Source organism: Phacochoerus africanus, chromosome 14 (genome assembly GCF_016906955.1).
Source record: "Phacochoerus africanus isolate WHEZ1 chromosome 14, ROS_Pafr_v1, whole genome shotgun sequence".
NCBI lineage: Eukaryota > Metazoa > Chordata > Mammalia > Artiodactyla > Suidae > Phacochoerus > Phacochoerus africanus.
Window position 1 is genome coordinate 44860221 of NC_062557.1, and position 25315 is coordinate 44885535.

At 53.9% G+C, this 25315-nt stretch overlaps 1 protein-coding gene across 2 annotated transcripts in view; it reads right to left on the bottom strand.

Moving 5' to 3' along the window:
- The window catches only part of SEZ6 (seizure related 6 homolog), a 101757-nt gene that overhangs the window by 9494 nt on the left and 66948 nt on the right, over positions 1-25315 (bottom strand). For both annotated transcript variants that reach the window (XM_047757858.1, XM_047757857.1), the window contains exons 3-5: positions 14940-15599; positions 14353-14486; positions 3599-3794 (exon numbers count right to left, since the gene is read on the bottom strand). In XM_047757858.1, coding sequence (XP_047613814.1) covers positions 3599-3794; positions 14353-14486; positions 14940-15543 — 934 coding nt within the window. In that variant the 5' untranslated portion in view covers positions 15544-15599. The remainder of the gene's footprint in view (positions 1-3598; positions 3795-14352; positions 14487-14939; positions 15600-25315) is intronic.

Genomic DNA, 25315 nt, shown 5'->3' on the forward strand with positions numbered 1-25315 from the left:
CCCTGGGAAATCAGGTAACTCTTGGAGTTGTCATACCAAGTATGACCGAATGGTGGCAGCAAATCCTATAAAACAACCTGGCAAACCCCAATCCAAGGCCAGTCTGGGGCCTTAGCTAAAAATGGGGGTCAGGGCTTGGGTCTGAGAGGAGAAAGCCCTGGAGGGGTCAAGAAGAGAAGTTTAGTGAAGAATCTGGGTTACAGAGTCTGAAAACTCTTGAGGACTGTCTGGACTGAGGAACTACTCCTGGGTCTTAGAGTAGAGAGGGCCCCACATTTACAGGTGGCACTAGGTGGTTGGGAAGAGAGGTCCAGGCAGGGACTCTGTCAGCCTCTGTGTGCCTTTGTATGAAGAGAGAAGGGCTGCCTTTGGGCAGACCAGGGTCCGGACACAAGTTTTGTTATTTTTACCTGTCCTGGCCTTAGTTACTAGGTCTGTGAAAGCAGGAGATAATTCCTATCCAGCCCTCTCTCACAGAGTTCTTACCAGAATGGCCAGTGAGTGAGTGCTTGTAATTGACAGACAGTATGCAGCAGCGCTTAGGGGGTGGGCTTTGAGGTTAGACTGCTTGGGTTTGAATATAGTCTTCCTTACTTGCTGTGCCACCTTAGGCAAGTTACCTAACTTCTCTGTGCGTCAGTTTCCTTGGTTACCCACCCATTTAGAGGACTGCGTCCAATGTTGTTACATGAGGGGTTAAGTAAGAGGATATATGCGCAATATCTGGCACAGAACAAACACTGAACACACCAGCCTGCTGTTGTTGTCTGTAATCTTGATTAAGAGAAGCACCTCACATCAGCTTCTAAAATGCCTTCACACTCTTCTTACTTGATGTCTATAACATGCTTAGGTGGAAGGAAGGCAAGGTAGGGGTTATTAACACATTTTCAGATGAGGAAAATAAGGTTCAGAGAGGCCAAGGGACTTGCCCTGATCACACAGCCAGTAAGTGGTAGAGTGGACACTTGGAGCTCCCGGCTCTAAAGCCCACTTGCTTTCCACCTCCCCTTTCCCACCTGCTTCCCCAGGTGAAGTAGAAACCTGGGCTTGGGAGTCAGAGAAACTGAGAGTAATAGTCCAGGCTGTCCTGGGTGGTTGTGGAGGGCAGCCGCTCACAATGATCTGGGGAGAAACCCCAGGCTGGGGTGGGATGGGGAAAAGGGTACGGGGCACTCTATCTGGAACGGAGGGGGTGACACCCAGGGAGGTCTAGGCCATGAGCCAGACGTCATGCCCAGCATTGGTACTTCCATCCTCCTTATGAGTTCTTATCACAACTCTGGGAAGGGAGGTCCCCCATTTCACAGGTTAGGAAATTGGGCGGAGATGAGGTGAGAGCAGGAGGCTGAGGGCAGACTAAGCCCCCAGACTCCATGGTGGGTAAAGTGCGACTTCCCAGATGAGCTTCCTCCCGTTGCCATGACGACTGTTCCCGGGGAGCCTGCATCATGCAATCTGTTGAGCTATTTTCTCCCTGGCATCTGTTTCTGGGGCCAAGTCCAGTGCCAGGAATATTCAGAAGGGAGGAGGGGGATGGCTGGCACGGCCCTCTGCTTCCTCACCCTGCCCGAGGCTGTGGGAGGGGAACTGGAACTTGGTTCTGCAGATGAGGCCCTTGTGGGGGCCTATCATTGTGATCGCCAACATTATCTTGGACAGCTCTGGCAGGAGAGTGGGTACAGGGCCCCTCACCCCCTCTTCTGGCACCCTCTTTCTGCAGCCCAGGGAGAAGCGCGTATGAGCACACGCTCCTCCTGTTCCCATCTCTGGGATCAGGGCTAATTACAGCCTATAATTAGGGGAATTACACTCATTAAGGAAAGAGCTGATCATTGACAAAAAACTGGGCCGAGGAGGGAGGGCTTCTGGGAACTGAGAAGGAGGCAGGAGTGGGCCGGCTCTCCCATCCCAGCCCCTCCTTGGAGTGTGCACCCTTCAGCAGGCCTCCAATTCACTCTTTCAGTTACCTTTCTTGGACCTAACAGAGGAGGTCTGGGGTTATGTGCAAAGGAATTCGAAGCAAGAGAGAAAGTTACCATGGCGTGAAATTATGCCTGCTGCTAGGGAGAACTGATGAGCCATTAGGGAGGCTGACTGGGCTGCCTGGATGCTCACCCTTGCCTCAGATGGCCTTTGGCCTCTCACAAGCCCCTGGAAGCCACTGCTGACCATCAAGCTCCCTGCTGCCATGCCAGCCTGCTCCCCCAGTGGAGAGGCCAGGAAGGGGCAAGTGCTTATGAGGGGGTTCCAAGCCTGCCCATCTTCAGAGGAGTGGTTGTGGCCCCCTGGGGGGTTGTGGAAGTAGTCTCTGACAATGCACGGCAATCCTGTAATTGTTCACACCAAGTACTTCCCCATCAGCACTCCCCAATCTGAACTCCTTACACTGTAGCAGATACATAAGAAATCAAGAAGACTTTGCCTGGGGAAGGTGGATCCAGGAGAGATGCTGATGGGAGAGGGATAGAGTCCCAAGCCCCTTTTCCTCGCTTTCCCATCCTGCCAGCTCATTAATACTGGTTTCCAGTTTCTTCATGGAGCACATGCTGAGCACTTGACATGCACCCTTTTGTTTAATCCTCATCATCATCGTGGAGTAGGTGTTTTGGTCTTTATTTTATAGCAGAAGAAAAGGAGGGTTAGAGGTCAAATGACTGGTCCAAGTCAACAGCCAATGGGAAAGAGATTCAGACACAGAGCTGCCCATCTCCTGATCCTGTGATTTTCCCATTACATCATGCCACCCTCCTATTTCCAGAGGTATTCTGAGCTGACTGGGACATGGGCCAGAACCAGGGTGGATGAGGCAGTTCAGGAAGATGCGGTTGATAGCTCAGGACCTTTAGATGGTCAAGTTCTTTTGACTTTGATCCGCCTGCATTTGGGGAGAGGGCTTCTATTGTTACTATCTGTTAAGCATCTGCCTCCCATAGAGATCTGAACTCCGTGAGGGCAAGGACTTAGCTGGATCTTAATACTGCCAGTCTCCAGCACAGGCTTGGCAAGGAGCAGATGCCTAGGAAAAGCTTACTGGATGGATGAGTGCAATGTGCACACCTAAGACTACCTGATTCTGTGTCGGTCCCCTTTTAAGACCAGTTCTCTGGGAGTTCCCTTTGTGGCTCAGTGGGTTAAGAACCTGACATAGTGTCCATGAGGACATAGGTTCAATCCCTGGCCTCACTCAGTGGGTTAAGGATCTGGCGTTAAGGATCTGGTATTGCCGCAAGCTGTGGTGTAGGTTGCAGATGCAGCTTGGATCACGCGTTGCTGTGGCTGTGGGGTAGGCTGGCAGCTGCAGCTCCAATTCGACCCCTAGCCTGGCAACCTCCATATGCCACAGGTGCAGCTGTAAAAAGAAAACAACCCCCCCCCAAAAAAAAGCAAAAACAAAAAATCCTCTGCAGGGTGGTAGATGGAGGAGGGAAGGTCCTGGGGTGTCAGATGGGCAATACTCACCTCCAGCTGTACAGAGCTTCACCAGGCACCTGAACTGTGTGTTACTAGCCTCTCTGTGTTCCCCCCAGGCTGTAACAGCACCAGAGTTCCCCAGGAGGACAGCCAGTCTGGACTGGTTCTTCCCTCAGCTGCCTACCTTGGTAGTGGAAATGGAAGGTGCCAGGCCCAGCAGGTGGTGGGAGGCTCTGAAACCTCAGGGCTGCCTGGTGGGTGGGGCTGCGGATGACTTGGCCCTTCAGCAGGAAAGACTGGTTGGCCAGGGGCAGCGGGTCAGGCCCCCCAAGGCCCTCCACAGTCACTGTCTCCCCTTCACGGAGGCTGATGTTCTGGACCTGCCGGTGGAAATAGAGCAAGGCAGGAATCAGGCTTCTTCTTGCTGATTGAGCCCTGCTGCCCTCAGGCTCCTGGGGGCTTGGCCAACCCCCAGTGTTCCATGGGCACTGGAGCCCCCAGGCCTTGAGCCAGACACCTCAGTGCAGGAGGAGCTTCCTAGTAACCCTGTGAAATGGGACCTGAAGTTCAGAATTTCTAACTGCCCAAGGTCACACAGAGATGAGCAGGAGTGGGATTTGTAAACATGTCTGTTTCCAAAGATTTTCAGCTACACCAAATGCTTCCTGTCCCTTCACTGCTCCAGGCTCAGTTTTCTTACTTGTAAAGTAGGGGTGTGGCAGGTGTATTGAACTAAGTAGCCTTTGAGGCCCCAGCCAGCAAGGTGGGGTCTTAAGCATCAGATCCACGTGGCTAGCTTCCCCTGACTATCCCCTGATGGATGCCTTACAGGCATCTCATGCCTAGCGTGTCCCAAATTGAGCCACCTCCTTCTCCCAACCAGCAGCTCCCTTGGTTTCCCATCTCAGGGAATGACCTCACCATCCATCTGCATGCCCAAGTTAGAAGCTGGCATCTTGCCTCCTCCCCCATACCCCACATCCAATCAGTCATGCAGTCCTGTCAGGTTGGCCCCCAAATCTGTTCCCTACCCTTCATCCCCACTGCCACCTCCTCAGCTCCCCACTGTTACTGCTCACCTAGCTTATCACCGTGGCCTCCCTCCTGCAGGGCTGAATGCACTCCTCCCTCCACATCACTGTTTTCTGAACTGTGGCCTGGGAATCGCCCTAGTCTGTTGCTGCTCATGGCGCTTCCTTATTTAAATTCTCCATGGTTCTCCAGCGAGCAGTGTATCTAGTCCAGACTCTTTGCTGTGGCCCTGGAGGCCCTGCCCAACCTGGCTCCTGCTGAATGCTCAGCCCGGCCTTTCACCATGCCCCTCCATGTGCCAGCCACCCTTCCATCCTCTTTTCTCTGGGCTTCTTTTTCCAACCCTTCCCTCTGGCTGTCACAGGCCCCTCTGTTACCACCCCAGTCCTTAGGCCTTCAATCCCTGGAACATCCTTCTGGACTCCATGTCTCCATTCAGTCAGAGAAGGACTCGACAGCAGCGGACTCTGCCCAGAGAGGAAGTGGCAGTGTGGCTTGGTACAAGGAGCATTGGATTGGGAGCCCAGAGGTTTGGGACCTAATCCTAACCATGTGATCTTGGAAAAGTATTCTGTTTGAGCTTTAGATTAGTTTCCTCGTCATATTAAATGGTCTAGCGTGGATCTTTGTTATTCAACATGTGGTCCCTGGGCTGGGAGCATCGGCATCACCTGGGAGCTTATAAGAAATGCAGAATCTCAGATCCCACCTAAGGATCGACTAAAGCATTCTCTGCATCTTAACAAGATCTCTAGGTCATTCCAAAGCACTGATCTACAGGGTTTCCAAGGTCTGGCTGTGTTGCTCTGAGGCAGGACCTTCAGGGATTATCCACCAGGGCTAGTTAAGTGGCATCCATTGAGTCACCAAAGCCCTCCCAGTCTTACCTCCTAAATATTCCAGTTGATTCTTCCTCTCCATCTCTTTGTCTCTATCTTGATTCTGATTAGCCCCCTGCCCATTGTTTCTCACCCGGCCTTCATCCCTCCCATCCCCAGCTCATCTCCCGTGCCCTAGCTGTCTCAGATCACATCATCTTTCTCTCCTACCCAAACCCTGTTGGTGACTTCAGACTGTCCACAGGACAAGGTTGGACCGTCCCAGCTCACAGTTGGCCTCGGCAGCTGCGTCAGCCTCTCTCACCTTCACTGCGGCCTCACTCCCCTCCTCTGGACATCTGCATAGGCAGGACCCTGACCAGGGAGTGCCTTTCCTTCTTCCTGCTGAAGCTGCTCATTCTTTCAGCTCTCAGGGCTACCATCCTCTTAAGCCAGGCCAATCAGTTCCTCTACTTGAGGCCCTCTCCACCTGTCCTCTAGCTTCTCTCTGTTAAAGCCTAAGGTAGCATTTTGGGTCACAACATCCTCTTCTGTTGCAACAAAGATATGTGTGGAAAGACTGAACGTGGGGGCCGCTGGAGAGACATTCCTTGCCAGATTCCCATGAGCTGAGAAACACAGAGGATGCTGAGCCCAGCCAGGTCCAAGGACAGAGCTGTGCTAGGCTCTGGGCCCCTCAGACTGTGGGTCATGAAAATGGACTCACCTGCAGACTCCTCTGCCTGGGAGGAAAGACTTGGGGGTTTGGGGGGCCAAGAGAAAGCTCGAGGCAGGGTGCTAGGGCAGAATTTCCACCTCTCTGTGAGGAGATCCTCACCAGGGCATGTTTGGGTGGAGGCTGCTGGACCATCTGCTGGAGACATGCCTCAGGGAATTCCTGCAGCAGCCAGAGGCTGGATGAGGTCCCCTCAAACTTGGAGATTCTGTGATTTCAGAGTTGGGCAAACAAGACTCACACACGTGGAATCCGTAATTATCGAGGGATGCCAGGCAGCATATAATTCTGCCTTAAGTGGGACTGAATGCTCGCAGCAGGAATCCTCTAGGGGGGAGAGGAGGGGTTGCAGGCTCAGGGAGAGCCCGGAGCAGGTGGGTCTGAGAGCGCCTTGAGAGGGTGGGGCAGGACCGGGAGGAGGAGGAAGGGAGGACATCACTGCAGGGAAATTACTAAGGAAGTGAAGGCAGAGAAGTAGAAATGAATTTAGCATTTTTCCTAGTTTCCATAAACACCCTTTTGACCCTTAGCTTCTAGCTCCCAACCCTGCTGTTTTACCAGCAACAGCGGCAGCGGCAGCAGTAGCAACAATTACCATTCACAGAGCACCTACCATGTGTCAAGCCTGGTACTATTTACAGATATTATTTCATCCTCACCACAATTCTATAAGGTAGGTGGTAAAACCCTCTTAGGTAAACAGAAGCTGGGAGAGGCTAAGGAGCTTGCAAAAGGTCACACAGGTGTTAAGTAGCAGAGCCTTGCCTTATTAGAGGCAAAGGCAGCACCCTCCCTCCCAACCTCATGGGGGGTGTCACCTGCAGACAGATTTCTAGACATCTTTATTCCCAGGCCCCAGGTCTGCCAGGTTTTAGCAGGGAGGTGGTTTTTGGCCAGACCCGGCTTTTTTTCAAGAGGTTCAGCCATTATTTCCCCCAGAAGCCTGTAAAGTTGGGAAAACTGGGAGCTGAGACCTCTGGCCCCCTCTGACCTGGGGAAGGCATGGTCCCCTCAAGCTGGCCTGGTGGTGGGGATTCCATGAGAGAATGGAATGGAGGGGGCCTGACTGCTCAGGGCTTGTATCCAGAAGGCACCTTATTCTCAGGTAGAGGCTGTCTATGCAGTGCTGGTCCCTGGGGTTTCAAGCACCCACTTGCAGGCCTGCCGCAGTGGCTGGATGTAATTTGTCACTTGTTTGAGGGCCAGGCCTGACAGGGGCCAGACAGGGCTGGGTGTTGGACAAGGGGGGTGATGAAGCCTTGATGTAATTTGCAGGCCTCTGAAGAGCTTGAGAGACAGATTGAAATGTCAGCTCTGCTCACGAGGTCTGTCTTCTCACACCCCTAGCCAGTGACACAAGGGGAGCTGGGGACCTGGCCAGGAAAGACAGAAGCAGAGGGAGCTGAGGACAATTCCTCAGCACAGGACCCTGGGCTAGCACAGCCTGGCTTCCAGCAGACCAGGGGTTAGTTCAAGGAAGGAAATATGACCGCTTTGAGAGGGCTGACTCCTTCCTGGATGGGAAGAGGATTCAGATTGCCCTCTGCCAACCTCCAGACCATCAGCCTGGACTGTCCCCAGTCAGCCTCCAGAAAAAAGCTCTAATGGTGTGACTCACAGGTGGGATGATGCCACAAGTCTTTGCACACAATCGCCTGAGTACAGCCTTACACAGGCAATGAGCTCAAGGATGTCCCTTGTGTGTGAGCCCCACCCCCAGTCTCTGAGCCCCCAGAAGCTGACCATAGCCCCTGCTCCATTGCACTCTCCTGATCACCAACACCCATGCGTGCACTGACATAAGCCCACTGCGTGCACACAGTTCCCTCAAACACACAACCTGGCCCACTGCCCACACATGCATGTGCTCCCTCATTCCAACACAACTCTTCCCATGAGATCCTTTACAGTTTTCAAGCTCTTGCACACCCATTATCCTCTCCTATCTCACAAAACCTCAATAAGGGAGGCTGTGTTTACCTCCTCTCTACAGAGAAGGGAACCTTGTAATCAGAGAGGTTGAGAACTGCTCTCTGGGTCACACAGTAAATCCAAGGCAAAGGAAGGACTCCAGGCCAGGACTCTGGATTCCTGGTCCAGTGCTTTGTCTCCATGCACAGCATCTCAAGCCTCTTCCCCCCAGACTGGGAGACTTCCAGGTGGGGATCCTACAGGAGCAGGTAGGGCTGGGCTGAGAAAAGGGGTTGGGGTGGGGGTGGAGTTCCCCAACCGAACTCCCTCTTTGGATCTGCCACACCCAGGTGGGTCTTGGCCGGGGGAAGAACGGGGAGCTCTGGAGCCCTGGGATCAAATCCCAGCTCCATCATTGACTAGTAGAAAGGTTCTTGAACAAGTCACATGACTTCTCTGAACCCCAATTTATTTCTTTCTTTTTTTTTAAGTTTTTTTTTTTTTTTTTTTTTTTTTTTGCTATTTCTTGGGCCCCTCCTGCAGCATATGGAGGTTCCCAGGCTAGGGGTTGAATCGGAGCTGCAGCCACCGGCCTACGCCAGAGCCACAGCAACGCGGGATCCGAGCCACTTCTGCAACCTACACCACAGCTCACGGCAACGCCAGATCGTTAACCCACTGAGCAAGGGGAGGGACCGAACCCGCAACCTCATGGTTCCTAGTCGGGTTTGTTAACCACTGCGCCATGACGGGAACTCCTCTTCTTTCTTTCTTTCTTTTTTTTTTTTTGTCTTTTTAGGGCCACACCCATGGCACATGAAGTTTCCCAGGCTAGGGGGTCCAATCAGAGCTACAGCTGCTGGCCTACACCACAGCTACAGCAACGTGGGATCCGAGCCTCATCTGTGACCTACACCACAGCTCATGGCAACGCTGGATCCTTAACCCAGCGAGTAAGGCCAGGGATCGAACCTGCAACCTCATGGCTACTAGTCGGGTTTGTTAACCACTGAGTCACTACGGGAACTCCTGAACCCCAATTTCATCTGTAAAACAGGATAATGGTACCTACCTCAGGGGGTTATAAGGATTGAGTTAGATCCTGCCTGTAAGGGGCTCAGCACAGAGTAGGCTCAGCATCAATAGTCCTCTTTCCCTTTTTTGGAGAGATTTGGGCCCTACCCACAGTGACAGCCACCTCACTTCAGGTCCTCCAGGGCTCTGCCTCAGAGGCACTGTACCTGGGAGCCACCCTCTCCTTGGCCTCAGGTTCTGTAGCTGCTAGGAAGCAAGAAACAAAATCAAGGGCCTGAGGCGCCACTGCCCAGTATGACCAATGAGAGAACTTCCTGAACCCAGAAAAGGCCATACTCAGAAGAATGGGCTGGGAGAGGACTTTTGCAACATGCTTTAACAGAAAGAGAAACAAAGTTCCCTTGTGCACAGAGGGTTAAGGATCTGGTGTTGTCACTGCAGCGGCTCTGGTTGCTGCTGTGGTGTGGGTTCAGTTCTTGGCCTGGGAACTTCCACATGCCATGAGCACAGCCAGAAGAAGAAAAACAAAAATGAAACCAAAACCTAGAAAGGGAGACAGGCCCAGAGAAGGCCAGGGGGTTTAGACCAGTGACCGAGAGATAGGCTCCAGAGCCAGGACTGGAACCCCAGTCCCATGTGACAGTTTCTATGTTCTCATCTTAAGTGATGCGTAACGGATAAAAAATCCTTATGGGGTAGGGTCATGGGAAGATGAGCCTAAATCCATGGAGCTACTCCCGCCTTCTTCCCTGTGACCACCCCCCCACTTCAGACGGGCCGTCTAGGAGCCAGGGAAAAGGAGGTTTCCAGAAATCTCACCCCACTGACCTACCACCCTACTCCGGTGTCCACATCGGACCTAGTCCTGACCTGGCCTAGAAGAGTAGGGTGTTCTTATTATTAAACTGACAGCTGGCCTGGCATGGAAGAACAGTGTTCCACTGGGGCCACCTGGGGCACTAGGGCAGGCACTGTGGGCAGCTGTGCCCAGGCTCCAGATGGTACAGAGAACAACCAAGCCAAGATGGGGGCTGGCAGGGGGAAGGCTCTTGGAGTGCCACACAGTGAGACATGAGCCAGGCCCAGAAAAGCCTGGAGCCCTGGGAGAGACTGGCTGCCTAGAGAGGAAGTGGGACCCTCATGAGCCATAGAGCTCATGACCACCCCTCCTGAAGGTGCTTCTCTGGATCCCTCCAAAGAGAGTCCATGGCCCCACCCCTTCCAGTCATAGAGGGCTTGACCTGGCCTCCTTCCTGCTGGCAATCTGACCCTCAGCCTCGGAGGGCACAGAGAGCTGCAGTATCCTGAAGGGAGGCAGGGGGCAGGGGATGAAGCAGGTTAGGAAGGGCTGTGGTCCAAGCCATGGAGAGCTGGCCTGTTAGGGATTTTGGAACCTCTGAGGCTGTTATTCATGAAGAAAGAATTGAGAGTGTCTTGCCCAGGCCCCAGACTTTAGCCAGGGCTGTGGTCTCATGACAGGGGCTCAGCATGGTGTTAGGCTGACCTGCACGGGGGTGTAATTTGTGAGTTCTGAAGATGTTCCCCCCTCCCATGGTTCCTTCCATCCTCCCTGCCTGAATTCTAGCCCTTCCACATACCCTGAGCCATTTCTGTGAATTCATGGAGGGGCAGGCAGGGGCTTACTCATGGTGGGGAGAAGGCACAAGCCTTCTGCAAGCCTGAAGGAGCAATTGGCAGCCTCCTAGGATTTCCAGCTGCCTCACCCTCAGTGCCCAGCAGGGTATGGCCCAAATGCCAGCCCTGGGCAGGAGGGCACTGCACTCAGGCCCAGCTTCCAGCAGGAGTGCAATTCAGAAGCTGGTGAGTCCACCTCCTGCTCCTATGCAGTAAGGTCATCTGTCCAAAATTGCCTGGGCAGCCTTTAAGGGCCAGTCTGCCTTGCCTGCTGCTTCCCAGTCAAGGCTCGGCTGCTGGCCTCTCATCTTCAGGCTTCAAAGCAGGTATCATCACCTCCAGGGAGCCTTTCTGATGCCCTGAGCCCCCAGCTAGTAGAGTGTGCCCCATCCTGGAATTCCTATGGTCTTCTGTGCTTCTACCCCCAGCCCCAATAGCACTGTACTTTCTGTGGTCATCATTCATAATTTCTGTCTCCCTCACTAACTCAGAAGGTCTGTGTCCCCAGTGCCCAGTACAGAGCCTGGCATGTGGGAACTGCTCCATCTATATTTGCAGAACAGATTCATTCATCAAAAAACATTTTAATGAATGATTAACAGAGTGATCTTGGGCAATTCCCTTTCCATGATGGCCTCAGTTTTTTTCAACTATCCATTGGGTGGGTATTAGTCTACAGTGTCAGTAGTTTTGTTTTTTTTTTCCTTTTTATGGCCATACCAGTGGTGGCATATGGAAGTTCCTGGGCCAGGGGTCGAATAGGAGCTATAGCTGGGACCTGAGCCATAGCCACAGCAACACCGGATCCGAGCTCCATCTGTGACCATGCTATAATTTATAGTAACACCAGATCTTTAACCCACTCAACCAGGCCAGGGATCAAACCTGTATCCTCACAGAGACAATGTTAGGTCTTTATCTGGCTGAGCCACAACAGAAATTCCCAGTAAATTTGTTTGTTTGTTTGTTTGTTTTTTGTTTTTAGGCCTGCACAGTGGCATATGAAAGTTCCCAGGCTAGGGGTCAAAACAGAGCTACAGCTGCTGGCCTGCACCACAGCCACAGCGACACGGGATCCGAGCTGCCTCTGAGACCTACACCACAGCTCACAGCAACGCTGGATCCCAAAACCACTGAGCAAAGCCAGGAATCAAACCTGCATCCTCAGGGATACTAGTTGGGTTCGTTACCTCTGAGCCACAACGGGAACTCCACCAGTAATTGTTCAGGTCCCCAAGTGACCTGTGTGGTGAGGCCAGAAGGCCCAGATAGGAGCACAGGTTGCCAGAAGTGGCCATGGAAGGAGAAGAACTTGAATTCGGCTTCAAGCCTGGCTAACTCTTTCCTTCCCCTGGGGCCCTCCCTGCCATGGCCTTAGACTCCACCTCAGGCCATCAGGGCTGACAGGGTCCCCAAGGACTCTGCCCCATGGTGGTGAGGTAGAGGGTAGGGCCAGCATCTGCCTACTGCATTTCCTAACAGCAATCCAGGGCTGTGGCAGGTCTTCATCTCAAGGTTGCCTGGTAACGGCTTTTGCGTTTGATGAAAAAAATGTGGCAGGACCAGACAACAGACACTGGGGCTTATGGGGGATTACACGACAGGGTGAGCACCCAGGGTTCTGCTTGTGCCTGGGCCAGGACGAGGGCAGGCAGAGCCCGCATCTCGCCTCATTGTGGAGAGCACCAGGACTGGGCCCAGCCTGGCCCAGTGGGAGTCAGTGGGGGCAGGTGGAGCCAGCCCAGGCCTGCAGGGGGGGGCAGCCAGCCTGGCATCTGCCCCCTCCAGCCCCTTTCCCCACACCTGCAGCTGGCGCCTTCTACCCGGTGAGCCACAGCTGGTGCCACCACTCATTAGGTGATGATTTTATATTAATTACCTTAATTAAGCGGCACTGAGTACTAATGGCTTGGGGGGGTGGTGATGGCTGCTCCTAATTACCCTCCCAGGCAGCCCAGAGTGAGGGGCGCAGGGCTTGGCAGAAAGGAGCAAACAGTTATAGCAATAAGGGGAGGGGCCCACCGGTGGTGGGAGAGGGTTCCTGACTTGGAGACCTGGACCTGACATTCCCAAAGGGGAGGGCTGGGGGTGTGCTCCAGGACAGGTGAGCTGGCTCCAGGCTCAGATCCAGGGGCTCTGGGATGGGTGGGGAAGCAGGCCGGGAAGGGGGGAATAGGCAGAGCTGTCCTGTTCCTTGGACTCTTCCTCTGGCCTCTTCCCCGTGCTCCTCAGCCGCCTGCCTGATTCCCTGGACTGGACCGAATGCGTCTGGTCTCCAACTTCCATTCAGTCTCCAGATTCACATTAAATGTCACTTCCTTACTTCCTCCTTTCAGTTGTCCATTCATTCAGTTAACCCATGGAGAACCCAGTCTGGGCCCTGTACTCCAAGGCACCCCTCAAGGGGCTCACAGTCTAGCTGGGATGGTGGACAGCTACAAACAGACCCACGTGAGACAGTGATGAGCTAGGATGGTGGGTGCCCCATGCTTTGGGGATCAGGAGAGAATTCCCAGAAAAAGCCATGCCAGGTTTGAATCCGAAGGGAGGGGATAGGAGGATGACCCTTCCTGGCAAAGGGACAAGCAGGTGCAATTTGGGCTGGTGGGGAAAGTGGGCTTGGTCCATTCCCTTAGCTGCAAGCTGTTCAGTACAAAGCAGGAGCAGAGAACAAGGGAGGAAGTGGCTAGACATGGCCCCAGAGGGACTGCCATTGATTTAGAGGGCCTTGGGGGAGGTGTGGGAGGTAAGATTGATTTCATTCTAGAAAAATGACTGTGGTGTGAGTGGTGGATGTAGTGGGGGGCAAGCATGAGTGGGGTGACAAGTGAGGCAGCCACTGCATCATCAGGGGAGGGATGACAGAGGCTGGACCATGTGGTGGCTGGGATAAAGGAGGAGCAGCAGGCAGATCTGAGTTTGGGGGAGTGTCATGGTGATAGAACTTGGGCATGAGTTGGTGGACTTGGGGAGGAGGGAGAGGGAAGGGCCAAGGTGCCCCTAGCCTCTCAGCTCCAGGGACGCCAATGCATTGTGGTGGCCCTGCCCCAACTTTCTGACTGGTTGGGGTCAATTTCTGAGGACAAGAGTGGGGTGGCAAGCAGGTTTGGGGGAACAAGAAGGAAGAGTTGGTTTGAGGCATGTGGAGGTGGAGGACCCTGTGGGACATTCATGAGGATCTGCAGGCTCAGGTGTGGCGGTTGAGAGAGAGCCTTAATACCAAGGAGGGGTGAGGTGGCCGAGGCAGGCAGGAGGCAGGAGGCTGGGTTCTAGGGTGTGGCCATGTCTGTTTGCCCCACCTCTCCATCCCAGGAGCCAGCACAGGGCCTGGCCCAGAGGCCTGTTTGCTGAAGGGAAAGAGCAAGCAAGGCACCATAGCTCTCACAGGCCCAACCAGGCCGCCCTGAGTTTTCTCCACCCAGACACATGGATTCAGACACTTATCCAATCCCCTGCCCATCCAAGGCTAGAGCCCCCTCCTCAGGCCCTCCTGAGCTCCTGATTAAACCCCTGGGGGAAGAGGTTGGGCACACCTGCTCCTCCTGCAGCCCTTCGCAGCCTAGGCATTGCTGAGTGGGAGCAATAGCCTCTTCATTCCCTGGTGCGCGGGGCAGAATCTGACCATGTTTTATGCCCACGACCCAGCCCTGGCCCTAGGCACCCCCCCAACTGGTGACTTTGCACATCCCCACCTCCCTCCACAGCTGGCACCTTTCTGGAAAGATAACATACTAGCCCCAGCGTTGCCCCTGCCAGATCCAGGTCACTCACCTTGATTTCCACACCATAGCCAGGGTAGACGGAGATGTAGTAGAAACAGTCCAGGCCAACATCAGAGAGCAAGCTGGGGGCCGAGGGGGAGTCCAGAGAGCCCTCTGGGCCTGAGAAATTCCAGCTGCAAGGGCCTGGGAGGCAGGAGGAGACATAAGGCTAAAGCCAGCTCAGGTCCAATTATGGCGAACCCATCTCTCTCTGTGTGTGTGTGTGTGTGTGTGTGTGTGTGTGCCCCTCGGGAGATGTATTACTCTGTTGAAAGCAGGGGACTACCTTCTCTTGAGCACCCACTGTGTGCGATCTTATCTCCATTCTTGCAGTGTCTCAATGAGGTAGGTCTTCTTACTGCCATTTTACAGATGAGGCTCAGGGAGGTTAGATAAAGTTCCTAATGTCTGGTGTAGTTGTTTCCAATCAGGATTTGAACCTGGGTCTATCTGGTTCCAATCCACATGCTTCCTGCAGGCTAGGCCTTGGCGCCAAAGGGCAAGACAGGCCAGCACAGTGACAGGGAGAGGAATACAGGGGCCCCACAGTGCACCCCCCTCCCCATTTCTAGATCTGTAAGCCAGCAAGTAGCTGACCTGGTGGCTGGACTGTGGTGATGGTGGTGGTGGTGGTGGCGGTGGTCTCCTCGTCGTCCCCGGAAGCTGTAGAGGTGGCGATGGTCCCCTCCATCCCGAGCCCTGTGGTCTGTGCCATGACCTCTGGAGCCCATGGCCTGCCTATGTCTCCAGGACCCTCTTGGGTTGGGGTCCATGCTCTGCTAGGGGGTGTAGTACTGGGCTTCTCCCCTGGGCCGGAGGTGGGCACTGCTATGCTGGGCCCTGGAGGTAGGGGAGCTGCGATACGAAGTTCAGGAGGCTCTGACTCCAGGCTCCAGGGTCCTTCCCTGGACTGGGGCTGAGTAGGTATTGCAGCCATGGCTGGTGTGGGGCTGGTGAAGACAGGGCGGTTGTCCTGGTTGGCCAGGCGGGAAAGGGGACTTGAGGTGTATGATGTAGGTGGGTCAGGCTGGAACGGCACTGCTGGTCTCAGCGCCGCCTCGCCCTTCTCCAGCCCCTCTTGTAGGAATTCCTCGAGCAGGGGGTGGTGGTTAAGCAGCTTCAGGGTAGGGGCTGTTGTGACGAAGTGGACACCTCGTTCTGGCTGTTCAGGTGTGGGGGCCACTGTCAGCTCCTCATCCATCTCCTCCAGGCCTGGGGCCTTCTCTTTCCCGACTGTTGGGGCCTCTGAGGAAAGTCCTGAAATAATAACAGATGATCAGAGGTTCTCCCCCTGCCCCACAGTGAGGAGCATCACATTCAGCTGAGGCAGCAGGAGATCCATCTCTCTTTCGACAGAGAACCTTGGGGAGTGTCCTCACTGTTGAGAATCACGGCGCTGTAGAGTTTTAGAGCTGGGCTGAGGTGGTATCACATACTGCAAGGATGGCACATGAGATCCTTTCCCCTCCGACACCAAAGGTGGACATTACTAATCTATCACTGCACTATTTTCTGGCTGTTCTCAGATTTGGCCTCAGAATCCTTCTTAACACAGCACTCTAGGTAGCCATGCCTGATACCTCAGACCTACAAGACAAATAAATGTTTGCCATCCCTAATGTAGCTCAAAGGCCTTATTTTACTAAATGAGAAACAAGGCCAAAGAAAGGAGATGATTTGCTCAAAGTCACTGACCAGTCAATTGAAGACGGGAGATGACATCCTTAGCAAGAGCACATCCCCTGCCACGGTGACTTTTCTACCTGAGATTATAAGGCATTCAATTCACTTTCTGTTCTCAATGCATCTGCTGGGTTTTTTTTGTTTTTTTTTTTTGTCTTTTTGCGTTTTTTTGAGCCGATCCCATGGAATATGGAGGTACCCAGGCTAGGGGTCGAATCAGAGCTGTAGCCACCAGCCTACACCAGAGCCACAGCAACGCAGGATCTGAGCTGCGTCTTGGACCCACACCACAGCTCACAGCAACGTCGGATCCTTAACCCACTGAGCAAGGCCAGGGATCAAACCTGCAACCTCATGGTTCCTAGTCGGATTCGTTAACCACTGCGCCATGATGGAAACTCCCATCTGCTGGTTGTTAGTCAGGAAATGCTTCATTTATTTGGGATTTTATTTTCGATTGCCTCATGGACATATGACATTTTTGTTAGGGTCCCCTTTTTCCCTATTTCTCTCACTTCTCAGAAAATATTTCTTTTCTCTCTCTCTCTGTCTTTCTAGAACAGTAATGTGAGTGGGGTAGGAAAAGCTAAACTATAGAGTAAGGCAGATGTAGCTTCATATCCATCACTGTGGGACTGTGTGACTTTGGGCAAATAACTTAAATTCCTTGAACCTTATTTTTCTCATATGTAAAATGGAATTTCTTTTTTTTTTTTTGGCCACCATGTGGCACATGGAGTTCCCGGGCCAGGGATCAGATCCGAACTGCATTTCAACCTACAGTGCAGCTGCAGCAACAGCCACTGTGCCAGGGGAGCCAACCTGTGTCCCACCACTCTAGGACGCTGCGGATTCCATTGTGCCATAGTGGGAACTAAAATGGAATTTCTTTTACAGGATTAACTGATATAATGTTGCTTCCAATTCCCATTTGCTGTGTCTCTCTGAAATCCCCTTATCTTTCTTTTGACACAAGCCAGGGTCCATCTAGGGCAGGGTCCAAAGCAGTGATAGAATGATCACCTGGCATGCTACCCACCCACGCCTGCAATCCATGGTAGACACTGTTAACCAATTTTGGTTATTTCTTGAGGCCACATGAGACTTCAGAATCCTTCTCAACACAGTTATCTAGGCAGCCACTACCAATTGATTAGATAGGCTACGGAAGAAGAAACGTATTTGCTGTAACTGGTCTGAGGTTGCTCTGCTATTGATTGTATTGACTTATTTAACCACATAGCTGGAGAGATGATGCACAGTCTGCCTGTGGCCCCCTAGGCTCCCCAGATCCTTTACTGCCAGAAAAAGGTCAATGGATGCTGGCTCCAGATTTACTTCTCATAGCATTTTGCCAGTTTTGAGAAGGCTGGGAGGATATTCTGAGACTAACAGCTCTCAAAATGGCTGCATGAGGACTTGAAGCGAAACACAGCCAGGACGAAATAACCGAGTTTGCAAGGAAAACGTCAGTTCCTCCGCACGTCTGATGGCGGGGCTGTCATTCTACAGGCTCACACCCACCCCATGGATTGGCAGGCACGAGGAAGCGGCAGATGGCCTACATTCTGTTCAGGAGACCATGGCAGCTCTGATGTGTTAGACAATTGGGAGGAGGGAGGAAACTGAGGTGGGGGAGGTGGATGCAGGTCAGAGGGGCTTTGGTGCCCCAAAACCCTGAGAAACCAGGACCAACCCCTATCTCCTGAGAGGCTCACTAAAGCTGTCCATCTGTGTCTTGGCATTCTGTGCCAGACACTGACAACACTGCCCAAACTAGATGCCCAGCCAGGCCCATACCCCCTGGAGCAGATGGTCTGCCAGTGTCCTCTGTCTTTCATCTGATTCAGTGACAGAGGGCCCAGGGAGTGCCTGTGACATGTCAGGACAGGGCTACTCTCTTTGTCCAGCCCCAGATGTCAGTCACATGGTCTTTTCCAGGTTACCTGAGACTGATCTTAACATGCTTCAAGGAAGAAGAGCCTTTCTCATCACATAAGCTGGAGCCTTAGGGTTCCAGTGTCCCCTTCCGGGATTGCCCGAGAAGAGACATAGCCTTGGCCCCTGTGGGAGACTTCATTGGGAGAGGAGTGCCTGTCTCAGGGAGGGACCACAGTGGGCACAGCTCCTCCCACTGACTGCCAGGTAGGTGCTGGGTAATGGAGCAGAGCTAATGGGCACCTCCCGTCACTGTCGATTGCACTGATTGTGTTATCTGGGGGGACCGAGCACTTGGTTAAATGGGATCAAGATAGCATATCAAACGAGCAAATTGATTCCACAATCAGCTGCCACTTGGTCCCGGAGGGTGATACCCACTGTCAGAGAGGGTAAGATAATCTCTGGGAGACAAGCCATTTCTAGGGAGAGGGCATCTTCAGACACCCTGGTTGATTCTGATGGAAGCCTGGGGCCCTGTGACTCCCTCACCCAGGTTCCTGAGGTTCTCTCTGCTTGGCCTGACTGACTACAAAGGTGTAAAGACTGACAAAGGGGACAGCAGCAGGCGGTAGCAAGGACCCAGATGCCCAGCCTCATCAGGCACCTTAATGTGTGCCAGACACTGAATCAGGCCATTCCCAGATTCTGGATTATTTAATCAACACTCTAAGTCTGTGAGGTGGGACTCTTACTCCCACATTACAGAAAACCTGAAACCTGGAGAGGTAAGGTGAGGACCTGCCCAGTCGCTCAGTGGTGCAGCTGGGATTTGAACTCACTGACCTGGTTTACAAAGCCTTAGTCTTTTCAGGACACTAGCCTGCCTCACAGGAAGAGGACGCTGGTGCTACCCGGCAGAGAGCACTCTCTAAGGCTCAGAGGGAGGAATGGACTTGTCCAAGGTCTGGTGCAGGTTAGAAGTGGAGCTGGGACCAGAGTTTCTGGCATTTGGGACCTGAGCCGAGTCCAAGCTGGGCCAACCTGGGCCGTCAGGCAGCCTTCTGGCTGGGACGCAGGGAGCCCCCATTCCATGCCCAAAGTGCACCTGAGCCTGGGACTCAAACCAGAGGCCAATGACATTGATCAGCAGGGTAGGGGCACCGAGTAACACATACACTAAAGTTCAGATGTCAGCTCTGCCACTTAAATGTCAAGTGAGCCTGGGCAAATCACCTGTGTCCTTTGTGTCACCAGCTGTAAAAACGGCATTTTGGAGGGGTTTTATGAGGATCTTAATGTTCCAAACAGTAGGGATTTTTTGAGGGAGGTGGGACTACGGAGGGAGAGACCACGCTCTGAGCAGGTGGCCCCTGCTGGGGCAAAACAGGTCTCTAGGGTTGGGGGAGGCTGGTCCTGGTGAGACCTTTTCTTTCTGGGGAACAGTGTTCCCTGTTGTGTAGCAGAGTGTATGTGTAAGCGACCCCATCTGTAAAACGAGGACGACACGGCACCACACCGCACAAAGGCCGGCATACATGTAGGGGACATAGCAAGACACTGCCCCGTGATCCCAACCTGTCCAGTCCACCTGGTGCCTGAACCCAGGAATGCACTCCCTGGACGGCCTCTCCCTCCTCCCCTCCCGCGGGGCTGGGGCTGGGAAACACCCCTCAGGCGCCCGCCCCGTTCCCACCGCGGAGGAGGCGCGGAGCTTCCCCGGCAGCCCCCGGCCCTGGTGTGGCCCGCCGCCGCCTGGGCCCTCCCCCCGCATTAGCTCTTAAGCTATGCAAATAGACATCGGAGGGAGCCCTGTTTAAAGTATTTAGACGAAATGAAAAAAGGCTTTCATCGGCACTAATGAGCCATTCAGGATGCCTCCCCGGTGGATTCTCTCCCGCTCCCGCCTCCCGGCCCGCGCCGCCCCCCTGTGGCCCCTCTTGGGATTGGAGGCCCCCTCTCCTCAGCCTCTGCCAGGGCCTCCCCGGGAGAGGCGCTTGCCCCGCCCGCGTCCTCCCCAGGGCCCAGCTGGGCGAGGGTAGAGACGGGGCCCCACGTGCTCCCCCCTGCAGATCTGGATCTGGACCGGGGGCGTGGGTGTCCAGCCTCTGTTTAGGGAAAGCAGAAGGACTGGGGACTCTTCTTCCTAGCATCCAGCTGGGTAGGTGTTATGACCCTGGCCGACAGGTGGGGAAACAGGCTCTGTGAGGCCCAGGAGGTTGCCCAGGTCACAGTGCTGTGGGCTGTGGAGCTGGAATTGCTGTGTGGAGGCAGTGGTGGAGGGTGGTGGTCTTACCCAGTGTCCCTGCCTGGGGGAACTGCGGTACCAGACAAGGATTCCAGATGCCCCTCAGGGCCAGCTGGGCTGCATGCTTAGTGCTGTTGTTTCTGCAGATCTTTTTGCTCCAAATAGAAAAACCTCAGGTTCCAATGCCCCACCTATGTCTCACTACCTGTGTGAGTTGGCCCACTCCAGCCTTTGTTTCTTCCTCCATGGAGCGGAGATACCCTGGTTTTGGTGAAGGCCCTCTAGAGACAGGCCTGCGCTCCCATCTACCAACCCCACCCCATCTTCTGCAAGGGCAGAAGCAGGCACTGGCAAGGGGCCCCAGAGTGTTCAGACAGGTCAGGCTTTCAGCTGAGGGGAGCATGACTTCAGGTGGGTGTGGGGGAGCCTGGGGGATACAGTGGGCAGGGAGCCTACCCCTTGGGGTTCTCTAGGTTCAGCTGGCCCAGCACAGGGAGAATGAGAATTTAATGGGATCCATTTATAATTCCATAAAAACTAATGAGTTTATTCTGAGGTTCTCTGGCCTCTTTCAAGTTTTAATAGAGGATTAGTGAGGGCCTGGCCCCTGGAGACCCCCATTATCCCAGAGCCCCAGGGAAGGAAGAGAGGTCCCTGGAGTAAGAGCACCCGGGCCACCCAGAGCCAGAGCTTGGTCTCCACAATGACAGTTCCACTGGACCCAGGCCTGTTTCCTGAACTGAGAGTCCCCAACTAGAGGCTGGCAGGGCCACATAGGGCCACTGAGGCCCGATTCCATGTACTACTGAAATAATTACCCCACAGTGTCCCTCTAACGAGTAGGTCTGACTACTTGTATTAACAGAAAGGCATAAGCCCTAAACAACAGATGGGGAAAGTGAGGCCCAGGGCTGGAGTGTGGCTTCTCTAAGATTATGGATGTGTTCTGCCTCCTATGGTTTGGGGCCAGGCAGCTGCCATTATTCAGTGCTCATATGCTGACCATGCACTCAGCACCTTCACATGTAATCTCTTTTCCTCCCCAGAGATAAAGACACATGCCCAGAATAGTTAAGTAAGTTGCCCAAGGTCCCACAGCCACTGTGTGGCAAGCCTGGGACTAGAACTGAGAGCTCAGCAGCTCCACAGCTCAGCTTTGTCTACTGTTCCCCACTGGCCCTCAGCCATACCTCCTATCTCCCCACCAGCTTGGCCACCACTATCCTAGGGCCTTCATGCTGGGAGCCCTGAAGCTCGGGATGATGGGGAAGGAAGTTCTGGCGGTGTCCTGGAGGGGCAGTGGTTGGAGTGGGCACAGAGATACACTCAAATGGGAACTGTTCTGCCAGAACCTCATTTGCCCACTTCTTTGTCTCTTCAAACCTTCTCCTTCCTACCAGGCCCAGCTCCAATGCCCCGTCTGAGGAGACATCCCTGCCTGGCCCAGTGGGTGACAATAGCTCTCTCCTCCTAGGGTGACTTGTTGATGGGCCCTCAGCACATGTACAGGTAGCAAAGGCATCTTTCTTCCCACATCTCTCCCCTCAAATTCTGACCCCTGGTGTGCCAGACGCAGTGAAGAGTGGGCTCAGGTAACAGTTTCCAAACCAGGATTCTGCCCGTCTGTACACTCAGGAGGCTCCCTGCTCCCCAAAGTGCTTGGCCCTTGGCCAGCAGGGGTGGGCAGGGTTGTGTCCTGAAGAGAGAAGATGGGCAGCCAGCCCTTGGCAGTGCCCCAGAACAGCCCCTACTGGCAGCTGATGAAGAGTGTCTGCCAGAAAAAGCTGATGACCCCCAACCCAGACTCCCTCTCTTCCCCTGCCACTGACCACCCCCACCACACCCTCTTACCGCCCTCTCTTGGCCAGTCCCTGGCAGTTCAGTCAAATCTGGCATGCAGATACAGATTGGGGTGGGTGCCTTCTCTTGGCTGGGCCCCAGGTGAGGAATTGGCTAGACCCCACTATCTGAGCCCTTATAAACTGTGGATGTCACCTCCCTCCCTCATTTACACAGGAGGAAATGGAATCCAGAGGGGCTTCCCAGGTCACATCGCAGACTTGGAGCAGGGCTGGTACTCAAGATGTTGGGGTTTGAAGAGTATCTGACCCAACTGCTCTGAAGATTGAACCCTCCAAAACTTTGAGGCTGTTGGCCATCTGTGGACATACCTCCAGGGACAGAAAGCACACCGCTTCCTGAGCTGCCAGCAGTGGCTACCTCCTCCACTATGCTAAGCTGGGGGTGGATGGGTAGCCCTGGGCTTTGGCATCTCCAGGGGTTGGGTCTTCTTGGCAAATGGAGGGAGTATGGGTGGGTGTAGCAGGCAATAGCCTGAAGTCAGCCCGCCAGTCCTGGTCCTGCCCCTAACAGACTAGATCCCTCTGCACAGATCGCTGCCCAACCTGAGCCCCCATTTCCCTATCAGTAACATGGAAAAAGTATCTAAGGACTCTGCCAGCTCTCACAGCCCAGGATCAGATAAACCACAAAGGGCCCTGAGGATAAAAACACTGAACACTACTGTTTACTGAGAATTTGCTACACGCCTAGCACCATTCTAAATGCTTTACTAGAATTCACTCACTCAACCCCTCACAATAATTCTGACGTGAACTTTCATAGATAAAGAAACTGGGACCTAGGAGAGGGCAGTTCCCAAGTTACCAGTTTGGATGTGTCAGATCCAAACACAAAGGCCATGCAGCCCTCGAGCAGTGCTATCTAATAGAACTTTCTGTGACGATGGAAATGTTTTGTATCTACATGTCCAACACGGTAGTCTATAGCCACACATGGCTAGTGAGCCTGAGACACTGAATTTTGAATTTGACTTCATGTTCACGAATTTACATTTAGCCACATGTGGTTAGTGGCTACCATGATGGAAAGTGCGGCTCCTTAAACTGACCTCTTCAACCCCAGCAGTATTCACTGCTCAGACGGGAAGATCCTAGAGTGGGGGGTCCTGAAAAAGATTAACATGGGGTGACAGTGTCTCTTTCCCTCCTTTGGGCCTGGGAAAACAGGGGCCTGGGGTTGGGTCAGGAGAGATGACAAGGAGCCCTGGACTTCTTTAGGCTTTTTCCTAAGGGCCTCAGGAGAGTTGAGCCTGTCAGCCACTCACTCCCTAGGGAGGATGGGTGCCACCACCCATGATGTTTGTCTCCCAGTGATGGCTGAGCACTTGTGTTCTGAGGGGTGGGTGTTCAATAGGCAATTTTAGGAGCTCAGGCAGAGCCGGTGTAGGAGTACTTTATGGATGGAGGGTAGCCAGGTATGCTTGGTCCCCAGTGATCTGGCCCACAATGGGGCCAGGATCTGTGAATGCTTCGTGTCTGCGGTGCTCAGCTGACCTGCCCCTACCTTCCTGCCCAGTCAGGTGCACAGGGGCAGGGAGCCTGGCCTGGCAACTACCCTAAGGTTTCTGGGGCAGCCCTAGAATAGCTGCTTGGCCTTGGGGCTAGGGGAGGGCCTCACATTTACCTAGCACCGTCCATGGGTCAGGCATGGATTCCCTAGGGGGCTGTCTTCCACGCAAGAGAACTGCCTTTTATGCCTGAAATCAATATTTTATACTTTATATATGAAGGAACTGAGGCTGAGAGGCAAAGTGAATCATCCTAGTTCAGACAGGAGGAAAATAAGGGGTCTGAACTGGGTCTGCCTATTCCACAGCCTGGGCTCAAGTTTGTACCACAGAGTTGCTTCATATGAACATGTGCGGGCAGGTCCGTATGTGGGCCTGTGCGTACACATGATTGCGTGCATGTGTCTGCGCATGGGTGTATGTAGTTACCCAAACACACACATGCACACGCACACGAGCCATAAGTCATTACCATTTGTCTTTGCCCACAGACACACCTTGGAACCTGGCTTCACAGTCCTCAAGCCTGGAAAGGCCCCACCTTCTAGAAGGGATGCTCTTCTCCCCAAGGTGGCTACTGTGCTCCGTCCTTTTTACTCTGTCCCCTTTTTGGACCCCGACTTGACCCTTCCCAGAGCCAGTGGCCTGGACAACCCCTCAGGCTCTGGGTGTGTCGGGGAAGAGGGGACAGGGCTCTGGGCTGCTGCCCTCTCCTCCCCACTGCCTCCCCCCGCCCACGAGGCTGTGACCAGGGACCCAGGGTAGAGGGAGCTCCCAGCTAACCGCCACATTCTCCGCTTTCCAATTTAAAATCTAATATGGTCTCACCACTGCAGAGCTGGGGGCTGGAGAGGTGATTAATGAGGCCTCTGCTACAGCGTCACCTGCTGTGCTCTATGCCTTCCCCTGCAGCCCTGCATTCCCCCCTGCGGCCTGCTGGCCCTGGGGATCCAGGGGCTCTAGCCCTGCCTGCCCACAGTTCCTGGGGCTGGGGCAGGTGGCACAGGAGCTGGGGCCTGGAGTCAGGGTTGGGAGAGAGAAAGGGGCTGGCCTTGGAGGTGGGGTCAGTAGGACCAGTGCCCACCCCTGGAGCAGGCTGGAAGGAAAGGGAGGGGCAGGAGTTCCTGTTGCGGCTCAGCAGTAGCGAACCCGACTAGTATCCATGAGGACGTGGATTTGATCCCTGGCCTCACTCAGTGGGTAGGGTGCAGATGCAGCTTAGACCCCATGTTGCTGTGGCTGTGGTGTAGGCCGGCAGCTACTAAGATTCTAAGTAGGCTGGTAGCCCTAAGATTCTATGGTCTTTGGTCAGAGGAAGACTCGCTCTATGTAACAGGGCCAAAGTGACCTCCCTGACCTTGTGACCTTTGCCCTATGGCTACTTTTGTTAACTACACGTGAGAGGAGATGGACTGGGGGAGCTGCCCTGATCCTTAATGCTGAGGTGGGGTCACTCTCCCCTGGAGGTCACTAGAGTGTTCTTAGCTGTGAAAGCCGAGGAGCCTGGTGAGGGCTTCTCAGAGCCCTGACTCCAACATGGAGGTAGATTTACCATGGACAGGCTGTGTGACCTTAGGCTTCTCTTGCCTTCTCTGGGCCTGTCTGGTTTTTTCATATAGTACTTGGTTCCTGGCTATTTACATTCTTTGGGTGAGTGGGCTGGAGAGTCTCAGCCCCCCTCTGGGGGGGCTGATGGAACCTCCTGCTGGGCGGTGTCAAAGGTGGAGGAGACCTGGCAGATCAGGGGACTGTGCTCCATTGTCTTGCCTCTTTCTGGAATGACACTGGACCCCA